Genomic DNA, 25704 nt, shown 5'->3' with positions numbered 1-25704 from the left:
GCTGGCATTCCCATTTGGGCAGTAAATTCATCACTAAGTATTCCTTCCTCCTCAAGAGTTGCAAACAGGACAGACTCATATTGCATATTGTTGGTATCGGCATTAATGGTTGCTTTGTAGTTGTCAACTAGTGGTGTGGCATTCCAAAAGAGGTTATCGGCATGAACAACTTATGAATTTATATTTTGAGCGAAGGTGACTTCACATTTGTCATGTACGGTATTGCAGAAATCTACAACACTGAAATTAGCTCTCTTTGGTCTTCTTTAGGTAATATTTCAATGAAAAGTTGGATTTCGTTGCCACATTCCCAATTTTCTCCCTTGGAATGCAACTCAGAATTTAATTTGAACATCAAGGAACAGACGAACCCTGACATGCTGGAAAAATCCTTAATGTTGGTGGGTGAAACTATCAGCTGCTTCTTTACAATGGGCAGGGTGAAATATGTTCCATCAGGATGTCCATTTTCCATCTGGATCTCTGGCTCTATCCTACATTTCCACTCAGCTCTTTGCAAACATCTACTTTTGACCCACTAAGTTACAGACTTAAACAAAAGATATATACCAACGCATTCCATGTATCGATAATTTGGATGGCAGAACTATAGAGATTCATAGGAATATAGGAAATAGGAGCAGGAGTAGGCCATTCGGCCTGCTGAGCCTGCTCCGCCATTCAAATACATCTTGGCTGATCATATCCCTCGACACCATTTTTTACCACTATCCCCATATCCCTTAATGTCAGTGGTATCCAGATATCTATTGATTTCAGTCTTCAACATGCTCAATGATTGAGCTTTGACAGCCCTCTGGGGTAAAGAATTCCACAGATTCATCACCCTCTGGGTAAAGAAATTCCTCCTCATCTCAGTCTTAGACGGTCTGCCCCTTATGCTGAGACGGTGTCCCCTGGTTCGAGACTCACCAGCGAAAGGAAACATCCTATCCACATCTACCCTGTCACGCCCTGTAAGAATATTATAAGTTTCAATGAGATCACCTCTCATTCTTCGAAACTCTAGAGAATACAGGCCCTGTTTCTGCAATTTCTCCTCATAAGACAATCCTGCCACCCCAGGGTATTATTTTATTCATTCATGGAATATGGGCATTACTGGCTAGGCCAGCATTTATTGCCCATCCCTAATTGCCCTTGAGAAGGTGGTGGTGAACTGCCTTCTTGAACTGTTGCAGTCCATGTGAGGTAGGTATACCCACAGTGCTGTTAGGAAGGGAGTTCCAGGATTTTGACCCAGCGACAGTGAAGGAACGGCGATATAGTTCCAAGTCAGGATGGTGTGTGACTTGGAGGGGAATGTGCAGGTGGTGGTGTTCCCATGCATTTGCTGCCCTTGTCCTTCTAGTTGGTAGAGGTCGCGGATTTGGAAGGCGTTGTCTAAGGAGATTTGGTGCGTTGCTGTAGTGCATCTTGTAGATGGTACATATTGCTGCCATTGTGCATTGGTGGTGGAGGAAGTGAACGTTTGTGGATGGGGTGCCAATCAAGTGGGCTGCTTTGTCCTGGATGGTGTCGAGCTTCTTGAGTGTTATTGGAGCTGCACCCATCCAGGCAAGTGGAGAGTATTCCATTACACTCCTGACTTGTGCCTTATATTTTATTTAGAGATGCAGCACTGAAACAGGCCCTTCGGCCCACCGAGTCTGTGCCGACTAACAATCACGCATTTATACTAATCCTACATTAATCTCATATTCCCTACCACATCCCCATTATTCTCCCACCATCTACCTACACTAGGGGCAATTTACAATGGCCAATTTACCTATCAACCTGCAAGTCTTTGGCTGTGGGAGGAAACCGGAGCACCCGGCGGAAACCCACGCGGTCACAGGCAGAACTTGCAAACTCCGCACAGGCAGTACCCAGAATCAAACCCGGGTCTCTGGAGCTGTGAGGCTGCGGTGCTAACTATTGCACCACTGTGCCACCCAGAAAATGATGGTGGACAGGCTTTGGGGAGTCAGGAGGTGAGTTACACGTCGTAGAATTCCTAGCCTCTGACCTGCTCTTGTCGCAGGCTGCTCCAGTTCAGTTTCTGGTCAATGGTAACCCCGAGGATAGTGGGGGATTCAGCGATCGTAATGCCACTGAATGTCAAGGGGGGATGGTTAGATTCTCTCTTGTTGGAGATGGTCATTGCCTGGCACTTGTGTGGCATGAATGTTACTTGCCACTTCTCAGCCCAAGCCTGGATATTGTCCAGGTCTTGCTGCATTTCTATATGGACTGCTTCAGTATCTGAGGAGTCGCGAATGGTGCTGAACATTGTGCAATCATCAGCGAACATCCCCACTTCTGACCTTATGATTGAAGGAAGGTCATTGATGAAGCAGCTGAAGATGGTTGGGCCTAGGACACTACTCTGAGGAACTCCTGCAGTGATGTCCTGGAGCTCAGATGATTGACCTCCAACAACCACAACCATCTTCCTTTGCGCTAGGTATGACTCCAGCCAGCGGAGGGTTTCCCCTGATTCCCATTGACCTCAGTTTTGCTGGATGCCATACTCGGTCAAATGCTGCCTTGATGTCAAGGGCAGTCACTCTCACCTCACCCCTTGTGTTCAGCTCTTTTGTCTATGTTTGAACCAGGCTGTAATGAGGTCAGAAGCTGAGTGGCCCTGGCAGAACCCAAACGGAGCGTCACTGAGCTGGTTATTGCTAAGCAAGTGCCGCTTGATAGCACTGTCGATGACACCTTCCATCACTATACTGATGATTGAGAGTAGACTGATTGGGTGGTAATTGGCTGGCTTGGACTTGTCCTGCTTTTTGTGTACAGGACATACCTGGACAATATTCCACATTGCCGGTAGATGCCAGTGTTGTAGTTGTACTGGAACAGCTTGGCTGGGGCTGCAGCAAGTTCTGGAGCACAGGTCTTCAGTAATATTGCCAGAATATTGTTCGGGCCCATAGCCTTTGCAGTATCCAGTACCTTCAGTCATTTCTTGACATCACGCGGAGTGAATCGAATTGGCTGAAGTCTTGCATCTGTGATGCTGGAGCCTTCAGGAGGAAGCCGAGATGGATCATCAACTTGGCACTTCTGGCTGAAGATTATTGCAAATGCTTCAGCCTTATCTTTCACACTGATTTGCTGGGCTCCCCCATCATTCAGGATGGGGTTATTTGTGGAGCAACCTCCTCCAGTTAGTTGTTTAATTGTCCACCACCATTCACGGTTGGATGTGGCAGGCCTGCAGAGCTTGGATCTGATCCGATGGTTATGGGATCACTTAGTTCTGTCTATCGCATGCTGCTTACGCAGTTTGGTGCACAAATAGTCCTGTGTTTTAGCTTCACCAGGTTGACACTTCATTTTGAGGTATGCCTGGTGCTGCTCCTGGCATGTCCTCCTGCACTCATCATTGAACCACGGTTGGTCTCCTGGCTTGATGGTAACGGTAGAGTGGAGAAGATGCCGGGCCATAAGGTTACAGATTGTGGTTGAGTACAATTCTGCTGCTGCTGATGGCCCACAGCACCTCCTGGAGGCCCAATTTTGCATTGTTAGGTCTGTTTGAAATCTATCCTATTTAGCACAGTGCCACACAACACGATGGAGGGTATCCTCAATGTGAAGGCGGGCATCATCTCGACAAGGACTGTGCGGTGGTCACTCCCACCAATAGTGTCATGGACAAACGCATCTGCAGCAGGCAGATTGGTGAGGACGAGGTCAAGTATGTTTTTCTCTCTTGTTGGTTCCCTCACCATCTGCCGCATACCCAGTCTAGCAACTATGTACTTTAGGACTCGGCCAGCTCGGTCAGTAGTATGCTACTGAACCACACTTGGTGATGGCAGTGTCTGGGACATTGTCTGTAATGTATGATTCCGTGAGTATGACTATGTCTGGCTGTTGCTTGACTAGTCTGTGGGACAGCTCTCCCAACTTTGGCGCATGCCCCCAGATGTTAGTAAGGAGGACTTTGCAGGGTTGACAGGGCTGTGTTTGCCATTGTCCTTTCCAGTACCTAGGTCGATGCCGGGTGGTCAGTCTGGTTTCATTCTGTTTTATTGACTTTGTAGTAGTTAGATATAACTGAGTGGCTTGCTAGGCCATTTCAGAGGGCATTTAAGTGTCAACCACATTGCTGTGGGTCTGAAGTCACATGGAGGCCAGACTAGGTAAGGACAGCAGATTTCCTTCCCTAAAGGACATTAGTGAACCTCCGCTGCACTCCGTCTATGGCAATTATATCCTTCCTTTGATAAGGAGACCAAAACTGTACACAATATTCCAGGTGTGGTCTCACCAAGGCTCTATACAATTGCAGCAAGACATCTTTACTCCTGTACTCAAATCCCCTTGCAATGAAGACCAACATACCATTTGCCTTCCTAATTGCTTGCTGCACTTGCATACTAGCTTTTAGTGACTCATGAACAAGGACACCCGGGTCCCTTGGACATCAACACTTCCCAACATCTCACCATTTAAGAAATACTCTGCCTTTCTGTTTTATCTACCAAAGTTGATCACACTTATTCACATTATATTTCGACTGCCATGTTCTTGCCCATTCACTTAGCCTGTCCAAGTGCCATTGAAGCCTCTTTGCATCCTCCTCACCTAGTTATGTGCCATCAGCAAATTTGGAAATATTACAATTGGTCCCCACATCCAAATCATTTATATAGACTGTGAACAGCTGTGGCCCAAGCACTCATCCTTGCAGCACCCCACTAGTAACAGCCTGCCATGAGAATGACCTGTTTATTCCTACTCCCTGCTTTTTGTCTGTTAACCAATTCTCAATCCATAGCAGTATATTAATCCCCAATCCTCTGTGCTCTAATTTTGTTCACTAACCTCCTGTGTGGGAACTTATCAAAAGCCTTCTGAAAATCCAAATGCACCACATCAACTGGTTCCCCTTTATCTATGCTACAAGTAACATGCTCAAAAACTCCAACAGGTTTTTCAAACATGATTTCCCTTTCATAAATCCATGGTGACTCTGCCCAATAATATTATTATTTTCCAAGTGTCCAGTTATCACATCCTTTATAATAAATTCTATCATTTTACCTACTATTAATGTCAAACTAATAGGTCTGTTGTTCTTTGTTTTCTCTCTCGTTCTCTTCTTAAATAGTTCGCTACATTTGCTCCTTTCCAGTCTGCAGGAATCCTTGCAGAATTTATCGAATTTTGAAAGAAAACTACCAATGCATCCATTACCTCTATAGCCACTTCCTTCAATACTCTGGGATGTAGCTCAGGGGATTTATCAACTTTCAATCCAGTTAATTTTTTCAAGTTGTGGTGTGAGACAGCTGTTGGATGAGGCTATTTTCGAGATGTGTTTGGCTTCTTACATCATGGTTTTACTAGCATGCCTAAACCTCAAAGCTAATCAGAAAGAACTCCACATCATTCAGTCCTTCAGTAGAGATTGTTGCAATTGCAGTGGGGGAGGTGAGCATCGAGAAGATCTGGATTCACATTGAGTTTCACTTCTTGTGTATATTTTGTCATGTATGCTATGCTAAACACCACTACTTGTTCTTGCATCAAACCACAGTAATGTCAAATGTAACTGCTCACGAGCTCTGTAACAGATGATGGAAATGAAAAATTTACAAAAGCCTTTGTCACCACAATAATTAAAGGGTCAGAAGAAGAAACAAGAGAAAGATGATCCAAAGAATGCTTATGAGTCAAACAAAATACTTGATGCCAAAGTTGTCTTTAATGTATCCCAACATCTATCCAATTAACACACTGCCATTTTCAGCCAGGCACTTGGGCTTTAGATTGCTTGCATTAAGAAGGATATTTGCACAAACACAATACTTCTGCATTAAGTTGCCCATGGCCCCTTGAGCTACATACAGAAATTGTACAGCAAAGCACAATGCATTTCCAAAGCATCCGTATCAGTGTCCTGATTCCTCTCTTCCATGGTACGCGAGGAAAAAGCTGCACTCCTCGATCTTCCCAATCTTGAAGCTTCAGTTTGGCCTACAGCTTGCTGGGAAATGTTCCTTGATTTTACCTGTTTTGCAGTCAACTCAAAGGTAGCAAAATCCTTGATCTCTCTTCCTCCTTAACCAGATTTGTTATTTGCTCCAAAATTGTCTTTGCTCTCATGCATATAGGGCACAGTAGCCTTTTGTTGATTTTACATGGTAGCCAGGAGCTGACAAAGGTATTAGTACCTCAGACTGGGTACAAAGAGAAAATGTGAGGCTTTGGGTAATTGTGATCAGTATTTCAGCTCAAACTGAAACGCAAAAAAAAAACTGGGTTTTTAATCGAGGAATAAGACAATGAAGAAAAACTCAGTTGAAAATTGGGAGAACTACAAATTTAGAAAAATCTGAAATTGATAATATTGATAAAAACCAACAACACGGAGCCCTAAAAACTACACACGTAAAAAACAAAATTGAATTTGCTACAGCAGCATTGAAGCCGTACCTGATCCTCTGGAGCGGCTTGTGTTGGGAGAGGCAGATTAGACTCTTCACAAACGGCAAGACTTCTCACCAGTTTACCTTTAGCTCCTGACTGAAAGGCACAGAAAAAGTGATCATCATATTATTCACAAGTACTTTAGAAACAATTATATTACAACCTACTTAAAAGGCAACAGAGATTTGCCATGAAATGAACTGTAAAATTTCTTTTTACCTGCATCTGGCATTTCTTGAGTAAAAGATTTCACCAATGTTTTGAGCACATCACCACAAGTCAATGGTGTGACATGTGGCTCCAATAAAACAAGATTACTAATCATATTTCAAATTCAGTAAAAGGAATGACTAATGGAAATTTAAGAAATGTTTTCTAAATAAAAGTTAAATGAAAAAAAAACACCTGACAAAATAATGAAATCAAACACTGCCTAGACTACTATCTGGGAAGCTTCTGCAGCACACAGAAAATTTACACTACATCACACAGGTTTACTATTTAGATCACCAAAACTAAAATTGACATCAACAGCAGATGAACATACAGAAAGTGGCACAATCAAACCTCGGACCGAAGGTCTGGGTTCAGAAATTTTCAATTTATTTTGTTTCAAATATTTGTTAAAATGTGAGATTTGAATTTAGAATTAGCTAACCCTTTACAAATTGGCATTCCAATCTTAAATGATTAGGATTGTCTGATTTTCCTCTGGTTTAAGATTAGGGATAAAGTAAAAATGAAAACAGATAACCAAGACTAGTCAAAAGCAGTAATTAAATTTTCATCCATTTTTAATCACACACTGACTCTTGTGCCCATCCTAAAATGTGAATAGGGAAAGATTATTGCCTCTGGTTGGGGCGAAGTGACAAGGGGCCATGAATTTAAAACCATCACTAAGAGAGATTAGAAGAATTACCACAAAGAGCTGCTGCGAGAGAGGGCACTGAATCTTTTAAGAAAATATTTGAAGCAGAGGATGATATAGGACTATGGGGAGAAAATGTAGCAGAGAGACTAGTTTTGAATGTATCTATCAAAGAGTCAGCACAGATGTGATGGGTTAAATGAGCTCCTCCTGCACTATAAATTTCTCTGGTTCTAGATGAGATCAGATTGGTAGTAACGTTATTTGTTGAACATTGTTCAAGACATTTCCTGAGAAATATGTGCAAGTACTTTCTTTAGAACTGTGTGGATGTGGGAGGGAAGGATATAGCCAAAAAGATAGTTCTGAACTTATGTTGAGAACATGAATGTTAGTTGCTCAAAGTGTAAGATTTTGACGTATCAGCAGAGCAGGTACTCATATACATTGTTTAAAAATAATCCAAGTATAACACAATAAAAATACTACAACAACATTATACACAATTCAGATGTGTTTTCTAAAAATGTAATTGTTGTAATTTAGCTTCCCTCCCTACACTTTCAACTTGGGCTCATGACAAAAAGGCAGTTTCCATAAGCAGACTGATGTCTCCTATGAAATGAAACTTGCTTTCTTATTTATGTATAACATGAATGGGATGGCGTATTTCAGTACTAACAATTACCCATTTACTCCGTAATTTGCATCGGAGATTGCGTGGGTTGTCTCGTGCTCTCCTGTCCACTCTGAAAGGGGAAAATGTCATGCTGTCAAATCATATTGTTCAGGCCAAAGCTAATAGTAAGGGTTATGTACAAGAGTATAATTACACAGAAGGAAAGAATATAGCCAGTAATTAGTAGTACAGTATTTCACTAACATTTAAGCTGCTCTGAAACAAAATAAGAATCCAAAATCTTAATAGGTCCATCCAGAATCTTCTAACTGAGCATAATATTGGCACTAAACTGCACGCAGTCCCTTACCCTGCCTTAAAATGGAAACAGTTTTGTAATCAGGAAGCTAGAGATAGCAGGAAGAACAATAGCACTTGTACAATTTCAAAGGCAAGCTTCGACACTCCAGAATAAAGAAGCTCTTTATCTCGGCAGACAAATATGTTATCAGTCAATTCTACCACTCAAAGTAGACAGAGTGTGAACAGCAGTTTCCTGGCTATCTGTGAAAATATTTATTTATGACACCTCCCCAGTGGATACAATATTGTACAGTGTAATTTCAAATTGTGTGAAGCTCCATTGATGGCCAGCAATCAAAGACACTACTTTTGTCTTCTCATCCAATTGGCAACCTACCTGCATTAACATTTGAAGGTTAACCAGTAAGGCGAGGTGGCCCCTAATTGAGATGCATATGTTTTTAGATAACTGAGCATACAACTTAACCCTGATATCAAGATAAAGGATCTCTCTCAAGAAATATACAGTGACCTGAAGTCCATTTTGCCTGGCTAAGTTAAAAAAAACAACCATAAATTATATGATTTGAAGCATGATGGAATTGTGCAAAATAGTGTACTTTACAAATTATTTACACTGAAATCATAATAGGTTTAAATGGAAACGCCCAATTATTACATTGTTAGAATTGGGACTAATATAAGTGCTCTAACCATGACAACAGTCACTACTTTTCAGATCACAATAGGATATACGAATTGTAAATATTTTCTTACAAACGATTTAGAAATATGATGTGTGCATCAATAAAGAGCCCTTCATTATTTGAATTTAGGTTTTTTACTTGGGATTTATGTGTTCGCCTTAATCTTCATACAATAAGTACATTTCAGTTGATACTTTTCAAATCTATAAATACTGGAGCAGTACCCAATGTTTGGAGGCTGGCACATGTAATTCCAGTATTCAAAAAAAGAATGAAACAAAAGCTTGGTGATTCAGGTTGGTTAGTCTAATGCCCAAAGTGAGAAAAATGCTTGATTTTACAGAACCCCTTTAGTGAAGATTTAAAGATCTTCATTTACAATTTGTGGGTAAATTGAGACTTTTATTTTCATTGCTAGGGAGGCACAAGGAATGTGTACTCTACAGCTGGATTACTGAACTTTACATCAGTAACATGCAATTTAGATGCATGAAAAGTGCAAGCAGAACATATCATAGTTCCATCATGACTGGGCAGTTTTCTGTTCCAGTTAAGCAATTTGTGTTTTACGAAAGCACATGCAAGCTTTAGCAGATGCAACCTCCCGGACAGCAGGAGGCCAGAGCAGTACAGCGGGGGGCTGCAAGGGGAAGATGGCACTACCCAAGACATCGGGTATATCGCCCAACAGTCAGCTATCTGCAAATGACAAAGCACCAGTGCCATAGGAGGCTCTGCCTATCCAGGCAGACGGTTTATGATCTACAGTGACCTGAGGCCTCGTGGCCCCAATGGCAGTCCCTTACCTGCACCTGTCAAAATCACCATCGCCCTGAATTTCTACGCAACCTGTGGCAGAGGATGAGGTGGAGGAAGCCTGCTCCCTACACTCTGTCTCTGGCTGAGGTGCCTGTGGCTTCTGTCCTCATCTTGGATGTGTCCGTGGGGGTTCCTCCACAGGTTGCCATGCCTGTGTTATTGCAGGGGCTGCCTCTGTCACAGGGCCTTGGAGCACAGATGGTGCTTGAGTCAAAGGGGGTGAGGGGCCGAAGGGTGATGCCGGTACCCCCCGAGGGGTTGCCCCTTCATCTGCCGCTTGGACCATCTCAGCCCTTTCCTGGAACCCTTGGATGATGGCTGCAGCCACCAACTGAAGCACGGCTGGCGTCCACTCTGAGCATCAGCTGTGGACACAGGTGACATTTCGCAATCGGCAGCTCATCACGCCATCAGGCAAGTCACGGATGCGATATATACGAAGACAGGGGAATACATCCACTTTGACAAAGATGGGCACAGAGGGCTTTACCGCCATCGATGAATTTCCTCAGGTCCAGGGCGCCATCAAGGCACTGAGAGACCAGCCAATCAGATTCCTCAACAGAAAGGGCTACTACTCATTGAATGTCCAGCTGTTCTGTGACCGCAGGAAGTGAATTTTTTGCGCCTGGTTCCTGGGCAGCTGTCATGACTCCTTTGTCCTGTGACAGCGTCCCAGGTTCGCACCTCTTCAGGTCCACATCCAGACTCCGCGGCCGCTGGGGGATAAGGATTATCCCCTAAAGAGAGGGCTCTTGAAGCCTGTTCGAAACCCAGCCACGGATGTAGAGAAGTGCTGTAACCACAGCCATCTCCTAACACAGACCTGCATTGAACAGACCATTGCCTCTTGAAGATGTGCTTCCGCTGCCTTCACCAGTCGAGTGGTGCCGTCCAGTATGAGCAGCCGAAGTGTCCTGTAACATGGTCATCTGCTTTTCCCTGCACAACATGAAAATGCAAAGAGGCCTGGAGATGGATGAAGAGGAGGGGCTGGAACACCACTCCACCTCAGAGAGGACTGGGAGAAGGAAGAAGAGGAGGAAGAAGAGGAAGAGCTTGCTCAAGAAATGGCTGGTGACCAGGCAGCAAAGAACAGCTGGCGACACTGTTCCAGAACTCAGGGTGAACTGTAGACTGGCATGACAGCAAGGGCGACTCTAACTCAGCAGCGTTTCACCTGATCACCCCGAGCCCTTGTGGCTAATGACCCTAAAACCTATCTTCCAGCATACAGAGCTATTTTCCCACTATGACCCTTAACTGTGATGTCTCATTGCCAGCCATGAGCATGCAGATTGAGGATTCTTCTGCCAACATTGTCCAACATCACAAGGCATGGGCACATTACTTTTCCAGAGACCATGTTCTCACCTCCATCCCACAATGCAACGTCCCCCTTCTGAGATGAAACATCAACAACACATGTATCAGAGTAACAACACAAACTAGCAATATTGTGATGATGATGAAAGAACAAATAAATGTGTGGAACAACAACCAGGTGACCCATTAAGTGAATTCAGTGGTGTAGCCCCTTCTTCTCCCTACCACTTCTACAGGGTGCTCCCACCGTGGCAGAAAATGAGGTGGAGGCAGCCTGCTCCTTACTCTCTGTCTCCAGCTGGGTTGCCTGTGGCTTCAGTCCTCATCTTGGACGTGTCCGTGGGGGCTCCTCCACAGGCTGCCATGCCTGTGTCATTGCAGGGCCTACCCTCTATCACAGGGCCTTGGAACACAGATGGTGCTTGAGTCAAAGTGGGCGAGGGGCCGAAGGGTGATGCCAGTGCCCCTTCATCTGCCGCTTGGACCGACTCAGCCCTTTCCTGGAACCCTTGAATGATGGCTGCGGCCACCAACTGGGGCAGAGCTGGCTTCCACTCCGAGCATGTCTGCACCATCAGCAACATTGAGCGGTCTGTACTACAGAGTGTGTCACTCTTTCTGTGCATATCAGCACTGCTCCTGCACCCACTCACAATGCTGCTGCATATGGCTATCCAAGAACAATGCACAAGGGTAAGCTTTACATATCTGTGCTCCTAACTTCACACACTAGTAAGGCACATCGGGAATTTGGGGTGGTGCCCTGCAAGGCTTCGCATCAATTAAAATGAAAGGAAAGAAAATGCTGCAATATGTGCATTTCACAGACTGTGTAACAGAGCATCACAATGCCCTTTTTTGGCGATAGTGTGAGGTGGCTCCTGAACACACATAAGAACAAGCAGTCACAGAAGAATGTCATGAGCATGGTGAACATACTCTCAACATCAAAATCAGCATGGCTGGAAGTGAGAAAAAGTTCTACAGCTTATGGAAGCACTTACAGTCACATCATAAATATCACTGTCATGTAGTTTTACTAGGAATAGATACATGGAAAGCTGTAAAAGATATTTGAAAAAAATGTACTGACACACAAAAAGGTTAAGAAGGTGAAAAAGGGAATGTACTGTAGGAAACGATTTCCTTGGAATATATCATGCCCTCTCAATTCCCACTGTTCTTATATTTAAAAGCAAAGTTCATATGTAATCAGAGGGTGCAAAAAGTACCCTGCATTAATGATCCTTGATGAGGAAACTATTGTTGCACAGGAGAGCGCTTTCAAGATAATGAGGCCGGATCTTATTCCGGTGGTGGGCTGGAAAGCAGGGGAGAACCCGCCTCACCCTCCATTGGACACTTGTTGCAATTTCATAGCGGGCAGCCAATTAACCACCTACCATCAGGGCCACCATCCCTTTAAGGGACGAGTTCCCGCCTCCAGAGTTGCTGGCCAATCGGCGGGCCGGCAGCTGTGCAGTACTGGCAGCGCTACTGGAGACCCCAGGACATGTGATTGGGGTTGGGGTCGTTGGGACCAGTTTAAACATATCCTTTTTTATCTTTGAGATTTTTTCTATGGCAATAACTTCCACTGACTTGGGGAGAGGGTGGCATAGTGGTAATGTCACTGAGCTAATAATCCACAGACCCAGGCTAATGCCCTGGGGACACAGGTTCAAATCCCAACATGGCAGCTGGTGGAATTTAAAATCAATTAAATAATAAATTCAATTGATTAATAATTTGGAATTGAATGCTAATCCTAGTAATCGTGCCATGAAACTATCATCAATTGTCGTAAAAAGCCATCTGGTTCACTCATGTCCTCTAGGGAAGAGAATCTGCTGTCCTTAATAATAAAAACAAGAAATGCTGGAACCACTCAGCAGGTCTGGCAGCATCTGTGGAAAGAGAAGCAGAGTTAACATTTCGGACCACTGACCCGATGAAGGGTCACTGACCTGAAACGTTAACTCTGCTTCTCTTTCCACAGATGCTGCCAGACCTGCTGAGTGGTTCCAGCATTTCTTGTTTTTATTTCAGATTTCCAGCATCCGCAGTATTTTGCTTTTAATCTGCTGTCCTTACCTGGTTTGGCCTACATGTGGCTCCAGGCTCACACCAATGTGGTTGACTCTTAACTGCCCTCTGAAATGGCCTAGCAAGCCACTCAGTTGTCAAGGGCAATTAGGGTTGGGCAACAAATGCTGGCCTTTCCAGCGATGCCCACATCTCATGAAAAAATAAAATGCCTTATTACTCATCTGTAAAAGTACTTTCAGGTCATCTCATTTTAATTTTAAATGGGAAGTTTGCATTAGTCCACATAAAGAAGAAAAATGTTTTCATGACACAAGGTGCATCATATCAAGCATATCAATGTGAAACACAAAGCTGCCCTTCACTCTGGAACATATGCTTCTAACTAAACGCTTTGCCAACTGAACTGCAAAGATTGACACAATTTCACTGCTACGTCCAAGGACAATCACCTGGATATTAATTTATTGAATTCTTTCCGCTTTGACATGCATTGAAGATGACCCTACCTTGGCTCTTTTCCTCTGCTGCCCCTGGTTTGTCGTTCGTTTCTGCGCAGCAAATTATAAACAATTGTCACTCACTGGACAAAGGTGACAGGAAAATTAGAAATGTCATGGTTTTTATTTCTGTTTCAATGAAATATTATATTAAAGCCTCATTGATTATGATAAAATTTGCAACCTGTTCTACAGAGTGATGTCAATACAGTCATGTTTGTAAACTTCTGATTTAAAGAAAAACATAATTTGAGGATAACTGTAGAATCTTATTTCTTATTTTCACACAGTTCCAAAAAGGCCTTATTCCAAATTATACCTATAACTTAAATTCCTTTTCCCTGGAATCAAAAGCCAAGTATTTTACTTAACATCAAAGGCACAACTTTTAGGAGAGTGATTTTCATTAAAAACTATCAACGCAATAACACTCCATAAACAAAACAAAAGCCTGTGCCTTACTTGTACAAGAAGATCAAATTGATCATTTTGTTGAACAGATGAGGCACACACAAAAACAAAATGCAATGATCCTGTATTATTAAGAGCACAGTAATCAATAAAACTAGCAGTTAGACATACAGACACTCATATCCTATAGGCCATCTCACCTGATGGTCAGTCTTTGTGTCATTTGCTTTATCTTCTTTTCCCTTCTCTTTTTCCTCTACCTCCAAGCTTTCAGTTTTAATGATGCATGTCTCTGGAGTGGGTGAAGAAATCTCAGTTTCTTGCTCATTTCCAGCTTCCTCCACTGCCTCTTGGTTCACTATGCCTTTCTCAGACATTCTCACGGAAAAGAATTACACAAGTAGAAGATGCAGTGACCTATGGGGTCAAGACATTAAAAAACAGAGTATTTTATTCCCAGAATGAGTCCCCTCATTTCCTTTTGACATTTATTCTGCAGAAAATTATTACAATTGCCCATTTGAGACAAATTTCAAGTTGTATACATTCAACATTCAATCTAAATTCAACACATTACCAATTTCAAATGCAATAGTTCAAACAAATACGAAAGATACATTTGAAAAGTCAACCCTTGTGGTCATCATTCTTGGCCAAACTGACAGCCATATTATTAATACTATAAGGCTCATTCTGAATTCCTTGTCAGTTTGGTGTTTGCGAAACATGAGCAAGAAAAGTTCCAGCCAACCAAAATGTAGACCTGTTAATGCCAATGGATTTTCTTGAAGCTCATTGGGAACTTACTTCTTAACCTCACCAGTTGGTTCCAAAATGAATGCCTTAAATTATTTAGCTTTTCAGGGCAACAAGATCAAATTAAATTACTGCAGTACAAGATCGATTGGCCATTTCAAGAATAACATTATCAGTTATGTGAATGCTCAAAATAAAAATCACCTTCACTGTATATAATAGGACCTGATATTTTCTTTTTAAAGTTTAGCTTCCTAACTGTTTGTGTCAGTTTTACACATAACTAAATCCCCAACATATGCTAGACCATTTGAAAATCTCAACAGGATGTATTGTACACCAGCTGAAGTGTCATGGGTAGGAGGTAAAGTAAGAGATGAAGCAGAAACTGTTCGGAAAAAGTACTGCTGTGCCAGAATTGTATTCAGTAGAGAAGCATACACTTGCACTATTATTGTCTGCCTTATTTGTTGCAAATCCATATGAATCTATAGACCCTCGTCATAAGTGAAAGAATAGGTCTAATATATTATCTTTATTGGCTGATTTATGTAAGGTTACACCTTTGCATAAATAAGAATATTGTTCAATTTTTGTGGCACCGCACTAGTAGCAATGTCTTCTAAATGGTTCTGATGAAGGGTCATTGACCTGAAACGTTAACTCCACAGATGCTGTCAGGCCTGCTGATCATTTCCAGCATTTTCTGTTTTTATTTCAGATTTTCAGCATCTGCAGTATTTTGCTTTTGACTTCCTTTGGAGTTGTCGTTGATCAGCCATGATCTCATTGAACAGCGGGCAGAACAGGTTCGAGGGACTATACAGCCTACTCCTGTTCCTACGTTCACTGTATTGCTTATAAATTTGAAAATAGTGCAACAATGTTGGCAGTGCATTTAGCAAACACTGTTGTCAAATGCATGTAATTAAGCAACAGCTTCCATTTCTCAGGGGCAATTGCAAGGCAAATAATTCATGAAATCTACCTATTGGATGGAATCTGCAGGAAAACTTGTCTAATCAATGCATTTTTGTAACTACGACAAAATATTTTTCAAAACAATCAAATTAAATTAATAATATGATCTGGAAACACCTTTGGAGGAGGAGGAAGATCAGGAATGTAATAGTGATAGGGGATTCAATTGTTAGGGAACAGACAGGTGTTTCTGCAGCCGCAGATGTGATTCCAGGATGGTGTGTTGCCTCCTTGATGCCAGGGTCCAGGATGTCACTGAGCGACTGCCGAACATTCTGAGGGAGGTACAGAGAGATATGGAACAGATGGGTACCAACAACATAGGCAGAAAGAGGGATGAGGTCCTACAGGCAGATTTGAGGGACCTAGCTCTGGATCGCTCCTTGTGCCACGCGCTAGTGAGTATGGAAATAGGAGGATAGGGCAGATGATTGTGTGGCTAGAGAGATGGTGCAGGAGGGAGCGCCTTAGATTCCTTGGGCATTTGGACCATTTCCAGGGTGGGTGGGGCCTTTATAGGCTGGACAAGTTGCACCTCAACTGAGCTGGGACCAATGTCCTTGGGCAGAGGTTCACTAATGCTGTGTGGGAGAGTTTAAACTAATTTGGGAGGGGAATGGGCACCAGGAAATAGGAATTAGAAAGGAGAAACAAGGTGCACAAAAGGTTGGGAGAGACAGATAGCGGTGGGGAACAAATAATATGGCATTTGGTGAGATCAGACTAAGAGAGAATATAAGAAGGTCCAAGATAGTGTAAATAACCACATGGGAATAATGGCAATAATGGAGACCTGGTTCCAAACAGGGCAGGATTGAGAACGAAATATTCCTAGATACAAGGTGTTCAGGAAAGACAGGGAAGAAAAGAAAGTGAGGGTGGTGGGGTGGTGGTGGTGTATTGATCAAGGAGAATATAACAGTGCTGGAGAGACAGCAAACAATAAAGGTGCCATTCCAATACTCAGTGTATTCTATCAGCGACCAACTTGTGGGAAGGATATAAGCGAACGAATTGGCAAGGAAAATACAGAGAGGTGCAAGAGCTAGAGAGCAGTGATAATGGGGAACTTCAATTATCCTAATTTAAACTGGGATAGTAATAATGGAAAGGGCAGAGAAGAGGGAGAATTTATGAAGTGTGTTCAGAAGAACTTTCTTGATCAGTATGTTTCTGGCCCAATAAGGAAGGATGCATTCCAAGATCTAGTTCTGGGGTGTGGGGTAGGTTAAGTAGACCAAGTGTTAGTAGGGGAACATTTAGGTATCATAAGCTTCAGATCAACTACAGAAAAGGGCAAGGAGCAATCTAGAGTAAAAATAATTAATTGGAAGAGGGCCAAAGCCAGCACATTGAGAAGGGATCTGGCCTGGGTAAATTGGAATCAAAGATTGGAAGGCAAAAATGTAATCGTAATGGGTGGCCTTGAAAGAGGAGATGGTTCTAGTACAGCCCAGGCACATTCCCATGAGGGGGGAAAGGTAGGGCAACGAAAAAGCAGAAGCTCCTTGGATGGTGAAAGAAATTGAGAAATAAGATGAAGTAGAAAAAGGGGGCAGATGGCAGATGTCAGGTTGATAATACAAATGAGAACTAGGCTGAATATAGAAAGTTCAGAGGGGATGTGAAAAGCCAGCATTTGTTGCCCATCCCTAATTGCTCTTGAGAAAGTGATGGTGAGCTGTCTTCCTGAACCATGACAGTCCATCTGGTATAGGTACTCCCACAGTGAAAGGGGAAATAAGAGGAGCAAAGAGGGACTATGAGAATAGACAAGCAGCTAATATAAAAGGAAATCTAAAAGTCTTCTATAGGCATATAAATAGTAGACAGTAGTTAGAGGAGTGGTGGGCCTGATTAGGGACCAAAAAGGAAACCTACACATGGAAGCAGAAGGCATGAGTGCTTTGTATCTGCCTTTACCAAGGAAGAAGATACTGCCAAAGTCACAGTAAAAGAGGAGTTAGTTAGTTGAGATACTGCATATGCTAAACACTGATAAAGAGGTAGTACTAAAAGGTTTGGCTGTACTTAAAGTAGATAAGTCACCAGGTCTGGATGGGATATATCCTAGGTTGCTGAGGGATGAAAGGGTAGATATTGCAGGGGTACTGGCCATAATTTTCCAATCCTCCATAGATACTGAGGTGGTGCCAGAGGACTGGAGAATTGCAAATGTTACACCCCTGTTCAAAAAGAGTGTAAGAATAAACCCATCAACTATAAGTCAGTCAGTTTAACCTCAATGGTAAAACGATAATCTACCACAAAATTAACCATTACTTGGACAAATATGGATTAATTACGGAAAACCAGCATGGATTTGTTAAAGGCATCTAACCAGCTTGATTGAGTTTTTTGATGAAGTAACAGAGAGTGTTGATGAGGTAATGTGTTTGACGTGGTGCATACGGACTTCCAAATGGCATTTGATAAAGTTTCATATAATAGGCTTGTCAGCAAAGTTGAAGCCCATGGAATAAAAGGGGCAGTGAAAGCATGGATAGGAAATTGGATAAATGACAGGAAAGTAGGCGTGAACAGTTGCTTTTTGGACTGGAGGAAGGTAGACAGTGGGGTTCCCCAGGGGTCAGTACTAGGATCACTGCTATTTGTGCTGGTCACTTGGACTTGAGTGTACGGGGCACAATTTCAAACTCTGCAGATTACATGAAACTTGGAATTGTAGTGAACAGTGAGGAAGACGGTGATAGACTTCAAGAGAGCATAGATAGGTTGGTGGAATGGGCGGACACGTGGCAGGTGAAATTTAATGCAGAGAAGTGCAAAGTGAAACATTTTGGTAGGAAGAAAGAGGAGAGGCAATATAAACAATTCTAAAGTGGATGCAGAAAGAGAGAGACCTGGGGTATATGTGCACAAATCGTTGAAAGTGCAGAACAGGTTGAGAAAGCAGCTAAAAAAGCAAACAGGATCCTGGGCTTTATAAATAGAGGCATAGAGTAAAAAAGCAAGGAAGTGATGATGAACCTTTATTTTCTTTTGGGCCTCCTTATCTCGAGAGACAATGGATACGCGCCTGGAGGTGGTCAGTGGTTTGTGAAGCAGTGCCTGGAGTGGCTATAAAGGCCAATTCTGGAGTGACAGGCTCTTCCACAGGTGCTGCAGAGAAATTTGTTTGTTGGGGCTGTTGCACAGTTGGCTCTCCCCTTGCGCCTCTGTCTTTTTTCCTGCCAACTACTAAGTCTCTTCGACTCGCCACAATTTAGCCCTGTCTTTATGGCTGCCCGCCAGCTCTGGCGAATGCTGGCAACTGACTCCCACGACTTGTGATCAATGTCACACGATTTCATGTCGCGTTTGCAGACATCTTTATAACGGAGACATGGACGGCCGGTGGGTCTGATACCAGTGGCGAGCTCGCTGTACAATGTGTCTTTGGGGATCCTGCCATCTTCCATGCGGCTCACATGGCCAAGCCATCTCAAGCGCCGCTGACTCAGTAGTGTGTATAAGCTGGGGATGTTGGCCGCTTCAAGGACTTCTGTGTTGGAGATATAGTCCTGCCACCTGATGCCAAGTATTCTCCGAAGGCAGCGAAGATGGAATGAATTGAGACGTCGCTCTTGGCTGGCATACGTTGTCCAGGCCTCGCTGCCGTAGAGCAAGGTACTGAGGACACAGGCCTGATACACTCGGACTTTTGTGTTCCGTGTCAGTGCGCCATTTTCCCACACTCTCTTGGCCAGTCTGAACATAGCAGTGGAAGCCTTACCCATGCGCTTGTTGATTTCTGCATCTAGAGACAGGTTACTGGTGATAGTTGAGCCTAGGTAGGTGAACTCTTGAACCACTTCCAGAGCGTGGTCGCCAATATTGATGGATGGAGCATTTCTGACATCCTGCCCCATGATGTTCGTTTTCTTGAGGCTGATGGTTAGGCCAAATTCATTGCAGGCAGACGCAAACCTGTCGATGAGACTCTGCAGGCATTCTTCAGTGTGAGATGTTAAAGCAGCATCGTCAGCAAAGAGGAGTTCTCTGATGAGGACTTTCCGTACTTTGGACTTCGCTCTTAGACGGGCAAGGTTGAACAACCTGCCCCCTGATCTTGTGTGGAGGAAAATTCCTTCTTCAGAGGATTTGAACGCATGTGAAAGCAGCAGGGAGAAGAAAATCCCAAAAAGTGTGGGTGCGAGAACACAGCCCTGTTTCACACCACTCAGGATAGGAAAGGGCTCTGATGAGGAGCCACCATGTTGAATTGTGCCTTTCATATTGTCATGGAATGAGGTGATGATACTTAGTAGCTTTGGTGGACATCCGATCTTTTCTAGTAGTCTGAAGAGACCACGTCTGCTGACGAGGTCAAAGGCTTTGGTGAGATCAATGAAAGCAATGTAGAGGGGCATCTGTTGTTCACGGCATTTCTCCTGTATCTGACGAAGGGAGAACAGCATGTCAATAGTCGATCTCTCTGCACGAAAGCCACACTGTGCCTCAGGGTAGACGCGCTCGGCCAGCTTCTGGAGCCTGTTCAGAGCGACTCGAGCAAAGACTTTCCCCACTATGCTGAGCAGGGAGATTCCACGGTAGTTGTTGCAGTCACCGCGGTCACCTTTGTTTTTATAGAGGGTGATGATGTTGGCATCGCGCATGTCCTGGGGTACTGCTCCCTCGTCCCAGCACAGGCATAGCAGTTCATGTAGTGCTGAGAGTATAGCAGGCTTGGCACTCTTGATTATTTCAGGGGTAATGCTGTCCTTCCCAGGGGCTTTTCCGCTGGCTAGGGAATCAATGGCATCACTGAGTTCCGATTTGGTTGGCTGTATGTCTAGCTCATCCATGACTGGTAGAGGCTGGGCTGCATTGAGGGCAGTCTCAGTGACAGCATTCTCCCTGGAGTACAGTTCTAGGTAGTGCTCAACCCAGCGGTCCATCTGTTTGCGTTGGTCAGTGATTATGTCCCCCGATTTAGATTTGAGGGGGGTGATCTTCTTGATGGTTGGCCCAAGAGCTCTCTTCATGCCATCATACATTCCTCTGATGTTTCCGGTGTCTGAGGCCAGCTGAATATGACTGCATAGGTGTTGCCAGTAGTCGTTTGCGCAACGCCTAGCTGTTCTTTGTGCAGTACTTCTGGCTGCTTTAAGTGCTGCGGATGTTAAATCGCTGGGGGCTTTCTTGTAGTTCAAAAGTGCAATGCGCTTAGCGGCTATGACAGGTTCCAGCTCTTCATTATGAGATTGAAACCAGTCTGCATTTCTCTTCGCACTTTTGCCGTAGGTGGTCAAAGCTGACTCATAGATGGCGTCTCTGATGTGGGCCCACTTGGTCTCAGCATCCCCTGTGGGAGTGTTTTGAAGGGCTGTTACAAGTGAATTTAGAAATTTTTGTAACAGCTGTGGGTGAGAAATTCTGCTCGTGTTGATGCGCGGGTGGCCCTTCTGCTTGGAATGATGCAACTTCTTTGGTCTGAGTCTAACCTTGCTGCACACCAGGGAGTGGTCGGTGTCGCAGTCCGCACTGTGGAAGCTGCGTGTGATTTGAACACTGTTTAAGGCGGCTCGCCTTGTGACAATGAGGTCTAGCTGGTGCCAACGACGTGATCTTGGGTGCCTCCATGAAACCTGGTGACAGGGTTTAGTGTGAAAGAACGAGTTGGTGATGCAGAGGTTATGATAGGTACACAACTCAAGCAGTCTCTGCCCGTTCTCATTCATCCTTCCAACGCCATAGCGCCCAAGGCAGGAGGGCCATGAGTCATGGTCGGCCCCAACCCTGGCATTAAAGTCCCCCAGCAGGAATAGGTGTTCGGTGTTGGGGATGCTGCTAATGATGTTATGGAGTTGTTCATAGAACTGGTCTTTAGCTTCAGGTGCGGAGCAGAGTGTTGGAGCATAGATGCTGAGTAGGTGTACTGGACCAGAGGTGGTGAGCAGTCGGATGGACAGTATGCGTTCCGAGCCATTTGAGGGAGGCTCTATCATGCTGAGCAAGGAGTTTCTGATGGCGAAGCCCACTCCATGCTGTCTTGGTTCTTCAGGATCCCTGCCCTGCCAGAAGAAGGTGTAGTCTTGCTCTGCTAGAGAGCCACTCGCGGGGAGGCGAGTCTCCTGAAGTGCTGCAATGTCCACATTGAGTCTACTGAGCTCGTTGTTAATGATGGCGGTCTTCCGAGAATCGTTGATTTGTGTAAGGTCTTCCGACAGGCCAGGACACATAGTTCTGACGTTCCAGCTTGCAAAGCGAAGGGCTGGTACCTTCTTTCCTTTTTTCATGTTGTTTGGTGCGGTGTATCAGTCCACCTTTCGGGCAATGACCCTGAGTTCCAAGCACCCATTGAAGCAGGCAGACTGTGGCGGGACAGAACCTTATTGACCGGGGGCTGCCCGGTTTGAGGCGGGCGGTAGCTGTCCAGTGAGGTGCAATGACCTCTCCCACCGACAAAGGCAACCCGTGGCGCCCAGTTTCTACGCCAATTTATCTGGACTTATAACCCGTAACTGCTGCCTTCCGTGTTGTTTCAGTCGCTGTGAGGCAACTATGGAGTGACCTCTCCATGGCGCATGCCTGGGCAAATTTATGGAGGTTGAGAGTTGCCCAGTCGTCAAAACCCCCCTCTCGGCCTTTCTGGTGGGGTCCAAAGGAGTGCAGGACACGACGTTTGGCACCAGTATGGCTGCAGGAACTGCCGGAAACATGCCAAAGGTGACACATGACCGCCTACGGGGTTCCGCTCCGGATTTTCTGTTAGGGTTTACTCCCTTAGCCTTGGTCTCTCCCGAGACGCCCACAAGGCAGTGGGGTTGTTGGGGCCCCTACACAGGTGTAGGATGGTGCCGGTGGGAGGAGGGGATGCAAGGGGGAGGGGTAGAGGGAGGGGGTGGGGGGGGGGGTGCAGGGGAAGGGGGTGCGGGGTGAAGATGGTGCGAGGGGGGGGCGGGCTGGGACGGGGTTGTGAGGGGGTGAAGACGGGCTTGAACCTTTATAAAACACTGATTTGGCCACAACTGGAGTATTGTGTCCAATTCTGAGCACCGAACTTTAGGAAGGATGTGAAACCCTTGGAGAGGCTGTAGAAAAGATTTACTAGAATGGTTCCAGGGATGGGGGACATCACAAGAACACAAGAAATAGGAGCAGGAGTAGTCCATATGGCCTATTGAGATTGCTCCACCATTCAGTACGATCATGGCTGATCTTAGGCCTCAACTCCACTTTCCCGCCCACTTGCGATATCCCTTGATTCTCTGACAGACCAAAAGTCTGTCTATCCCAACCTTAATTGTGTTCAACAATGCAGCATTCACAACCCTCTGGGATAGAGAATTCCAAAGATTCACAACCCTTTGAGCGAAGTAATTTCTCCTTATCTCAGTCCTAAATGATCACCCCCTTATCCTGAGACTGTGCCCCCACATTTTAGATTTCCCGACCAGTGGAAATAATCGCTCAGTGTCTACCCTATCCAGCCCCTTCAGGATCTTGTATGTTTCAATGAGATTGCCTCTCATTCTTCTAAACTCCAGAGCGTATAGGCCCAATTTACTCAGCCTCTCATCATAGGACAGCCCCATTATCCCAGGGCCCAATCCAGTGAACCTTCACTGCACTGCCTCCGATGGAAGCATCTATGTCAGTTATGTAGATAGATTGGAGAAGCTGGGGTTGAGGTTCTCCTTAGATCAGAGAAGATTGAGAGGAGATTTGACAGAGGTGTTCAAAATCATGAACAGTCGAGAGGAGATAGAGAGAAACTGTTCCCAGTCGCAGAAGTCAGGAGCAGAGGACATAGATTTAAGGTGATTGGCAAAAGAACCAAAGGCAAAAACTTTTTTACACAGTGAATGGTTATAATCTGGAATGCATTGCCTGAAAGGGTGGTGTAGGCAGATTCAATTGTGGCTTTTAAAAGGGAATTAGATAAGCACTTAAAGGGAAAAAGTTTGCAGGGCTAGGGGGAAAGGGCGAGGGAGTGCAACTATCTGTGTTGCTGCTGCAGAGAGACAGCATGGACTCGATGAGTTGAATGGCGTATTTCTCCATTGTAACAATTCTATGATTTTATTCTATGATTCACTGATGATATAAACTGAGTATTTTGTTAGATGTTCTGACATTATGTAACAATTCTACGTTGAGAATTGTTAATAGAGTACATCAATAATCATGGGTCAGGCCAAGTACGTGTTACAGAAAATTTACATATTTTTGCCAATGTAACTCTCTCTGAAGACCCTATAAAATTAAACATTTCATTCAGTACAGCTGAGTGTAAAATTATAAGCAGCTAACTTTGGATCCAAAGTACTTGATAATATTCAACTTCAATTAAATTCCTAGACCTACGGACAGTGTATTTAATCATCATAGGTATGATTTCAATTTTCTCTATAGAGTGCCTGACAAATCAAACTTATTCTTTAACTATGTAGTCACATTACTATCAGCGTTTGTTTCAATTGGCTGGTAATTACATCGATAAGTATATCATTGAAGTATAGGAATTAATTCTAAGACAGTAATTACTCATGGGACAAAGAAGGCACCAAATCAAAAGAGCAAAGCTTTATACTAATGACTTGGCCACATTGCTTGGCACCATCACCAACATTAAGCAATTGCTTTCAAATTGCAAGGAGACCCAAGAAGTTTCCTTGTTTATTGCCATCAGAATGTTTAATGATGTTGAATAACTAGTCCACTGAATAAAAAAGCTGACAAAATCTTACCAAAATGCATGTAATGCAATATGCAATAATGGTATTTAATTTTCTCTGAATTAAATTGTGTATAGGTAATAAATACACTGCTGCCCTCAGAAGAACAGCTACTCTTGATATACCACATCATCGAATCTAACGGTAATTTTAACCTCACCTGCTCGGTGGGAAACAGACACGATCAGATCAGCTGCCTGTTTTACATATTGCCTGATTTTACTTTCCACTGATGGGTAGTTTATGAAATGGGTGGCATATTTGATCATATCAGCAACCCACCAGGCAGGTTAGGTTAATATTGTGCCTGCATTGATGTGATTGTGTGAAAGATCAACAATTCAATTATATTGGTAGAAAGAGGGATGTGGTCCTGCAATCAGAATTTAGGGAGCTAGGTAAAATATTAGCAAGAAGGACCTCAAAAGTAGGAATCTCTGGATTACTCCCAGTGCCATGCGCAAGTGAGTCTCGAAATAGAAGGATAAGACAGAAGAATGCATGGCTGGAAAGATGGTGCAGGAGGGAGGGCTTCAGATTCCTGGGACATTGGGACCGGCTCTGGGGGAGATGGGACCTGTACAGGCTGGACGGGTTGCACCTGAACAGAGCCTGACTGAGTTCCTTGCGGGATGTTTTGTTACTGCTGTTGGGGAAAGTTTAAATTAGTTTGGCAGGGGGGGTGGAGACCTGAGGGTAGACTCAGTTGGGACAAAATCAAAAATGAAAATTGAAGGCAGAAAATTAATGGATGAGTCTGGAAGACAGAGGAAACAAAGGTTAGAAAATAAAAAAAGTTTGGCAGTGCTCAAGGGTATCTATTTCAATGCAATGAGTCGACCAAATAAAGCAAATGAGCTGAGGGCACAGATAGACATGTGGCAGTATAATATCATAGCTATTACAGAAACATGGCTGAAGGAGGGACAGGTATGGCAGCTCAATATTCCTGGTTAAAGGGTTTTCAGATGTGATAGGGAGGGAGATAAGAAAGGAGGGGTGTGGCAATTTTGGTCAAGGAAACTATTACAGCTGAGGACGGATGATATGTTGGAAGGTTCATCAAATTAGGCCATATGGAATGAGCTAAGGAACAAAAAAGGGGCAATCACACTGCTGGGAGTGTGCTATAGACCCCCAAAAAGTCAGAGGGAGATAGAAGAGCAGAATTGGAAGCAAATCTCTGAGAAGTGCAAGAACAATAGGGCACTAATAGTGGGGGATT

At 44.0% G+C, this 25704-nt stretch overlaps 1 protein-coding gene across 3 annotated transcripts in view; it reads right to left on the bottom strand.

Moving 5' to 3' along the window:
- The window catches only part of LOC137369635 (cAMP-regulated phosphoprotein 21-like), a 758358-nt gene that overhangs the window by 225926 nt on the left and 506728 nt on the right, over window positions 1-25704 (bottom strand). For all 3 annotated transcript variants that reach the window (XM_068030966.1, XM_068030967.1, XM_068030968.1), the window contains 3 exons: window positions 14259-14475; window positions 13657-13698; window positions 6463-6552 (listed from right to left, as the gene is read on the bottom strand). In XM_068030966.1, the coding sequence (XP_067887067.1) occupies window positions 6463-6552; window positions 13657-13698; window positions 14259-14435 (309 nt within the window). In that variant the 5' untranslated portion in view covers window positions 14436-14475. The remainder of the gene's footprint in view (window positions 1-6462; window positions 6553-13656; window positions 13699-14258; window positions 14476-25704) is intronic.

This window comes from Heterodontus francisci, chromosome 5 (assembly GCF_036365525.1).
Source record: "Heterodontus francisci isolate sHetFra1 chromosome 5, sHetFra1.hap1, whole genome shotgun sequence".
NCBI lineage: Eukaryota > Metazoa > Chordata > Chondrichthyes > Heterodontiformes > Heterodontidae > Heterodontus > Heterodontus francisci.
Note: the sequence above shows the minus strand (reverse complement) of the source record. Positions and strands in the feature narration are given on the sequence as shown.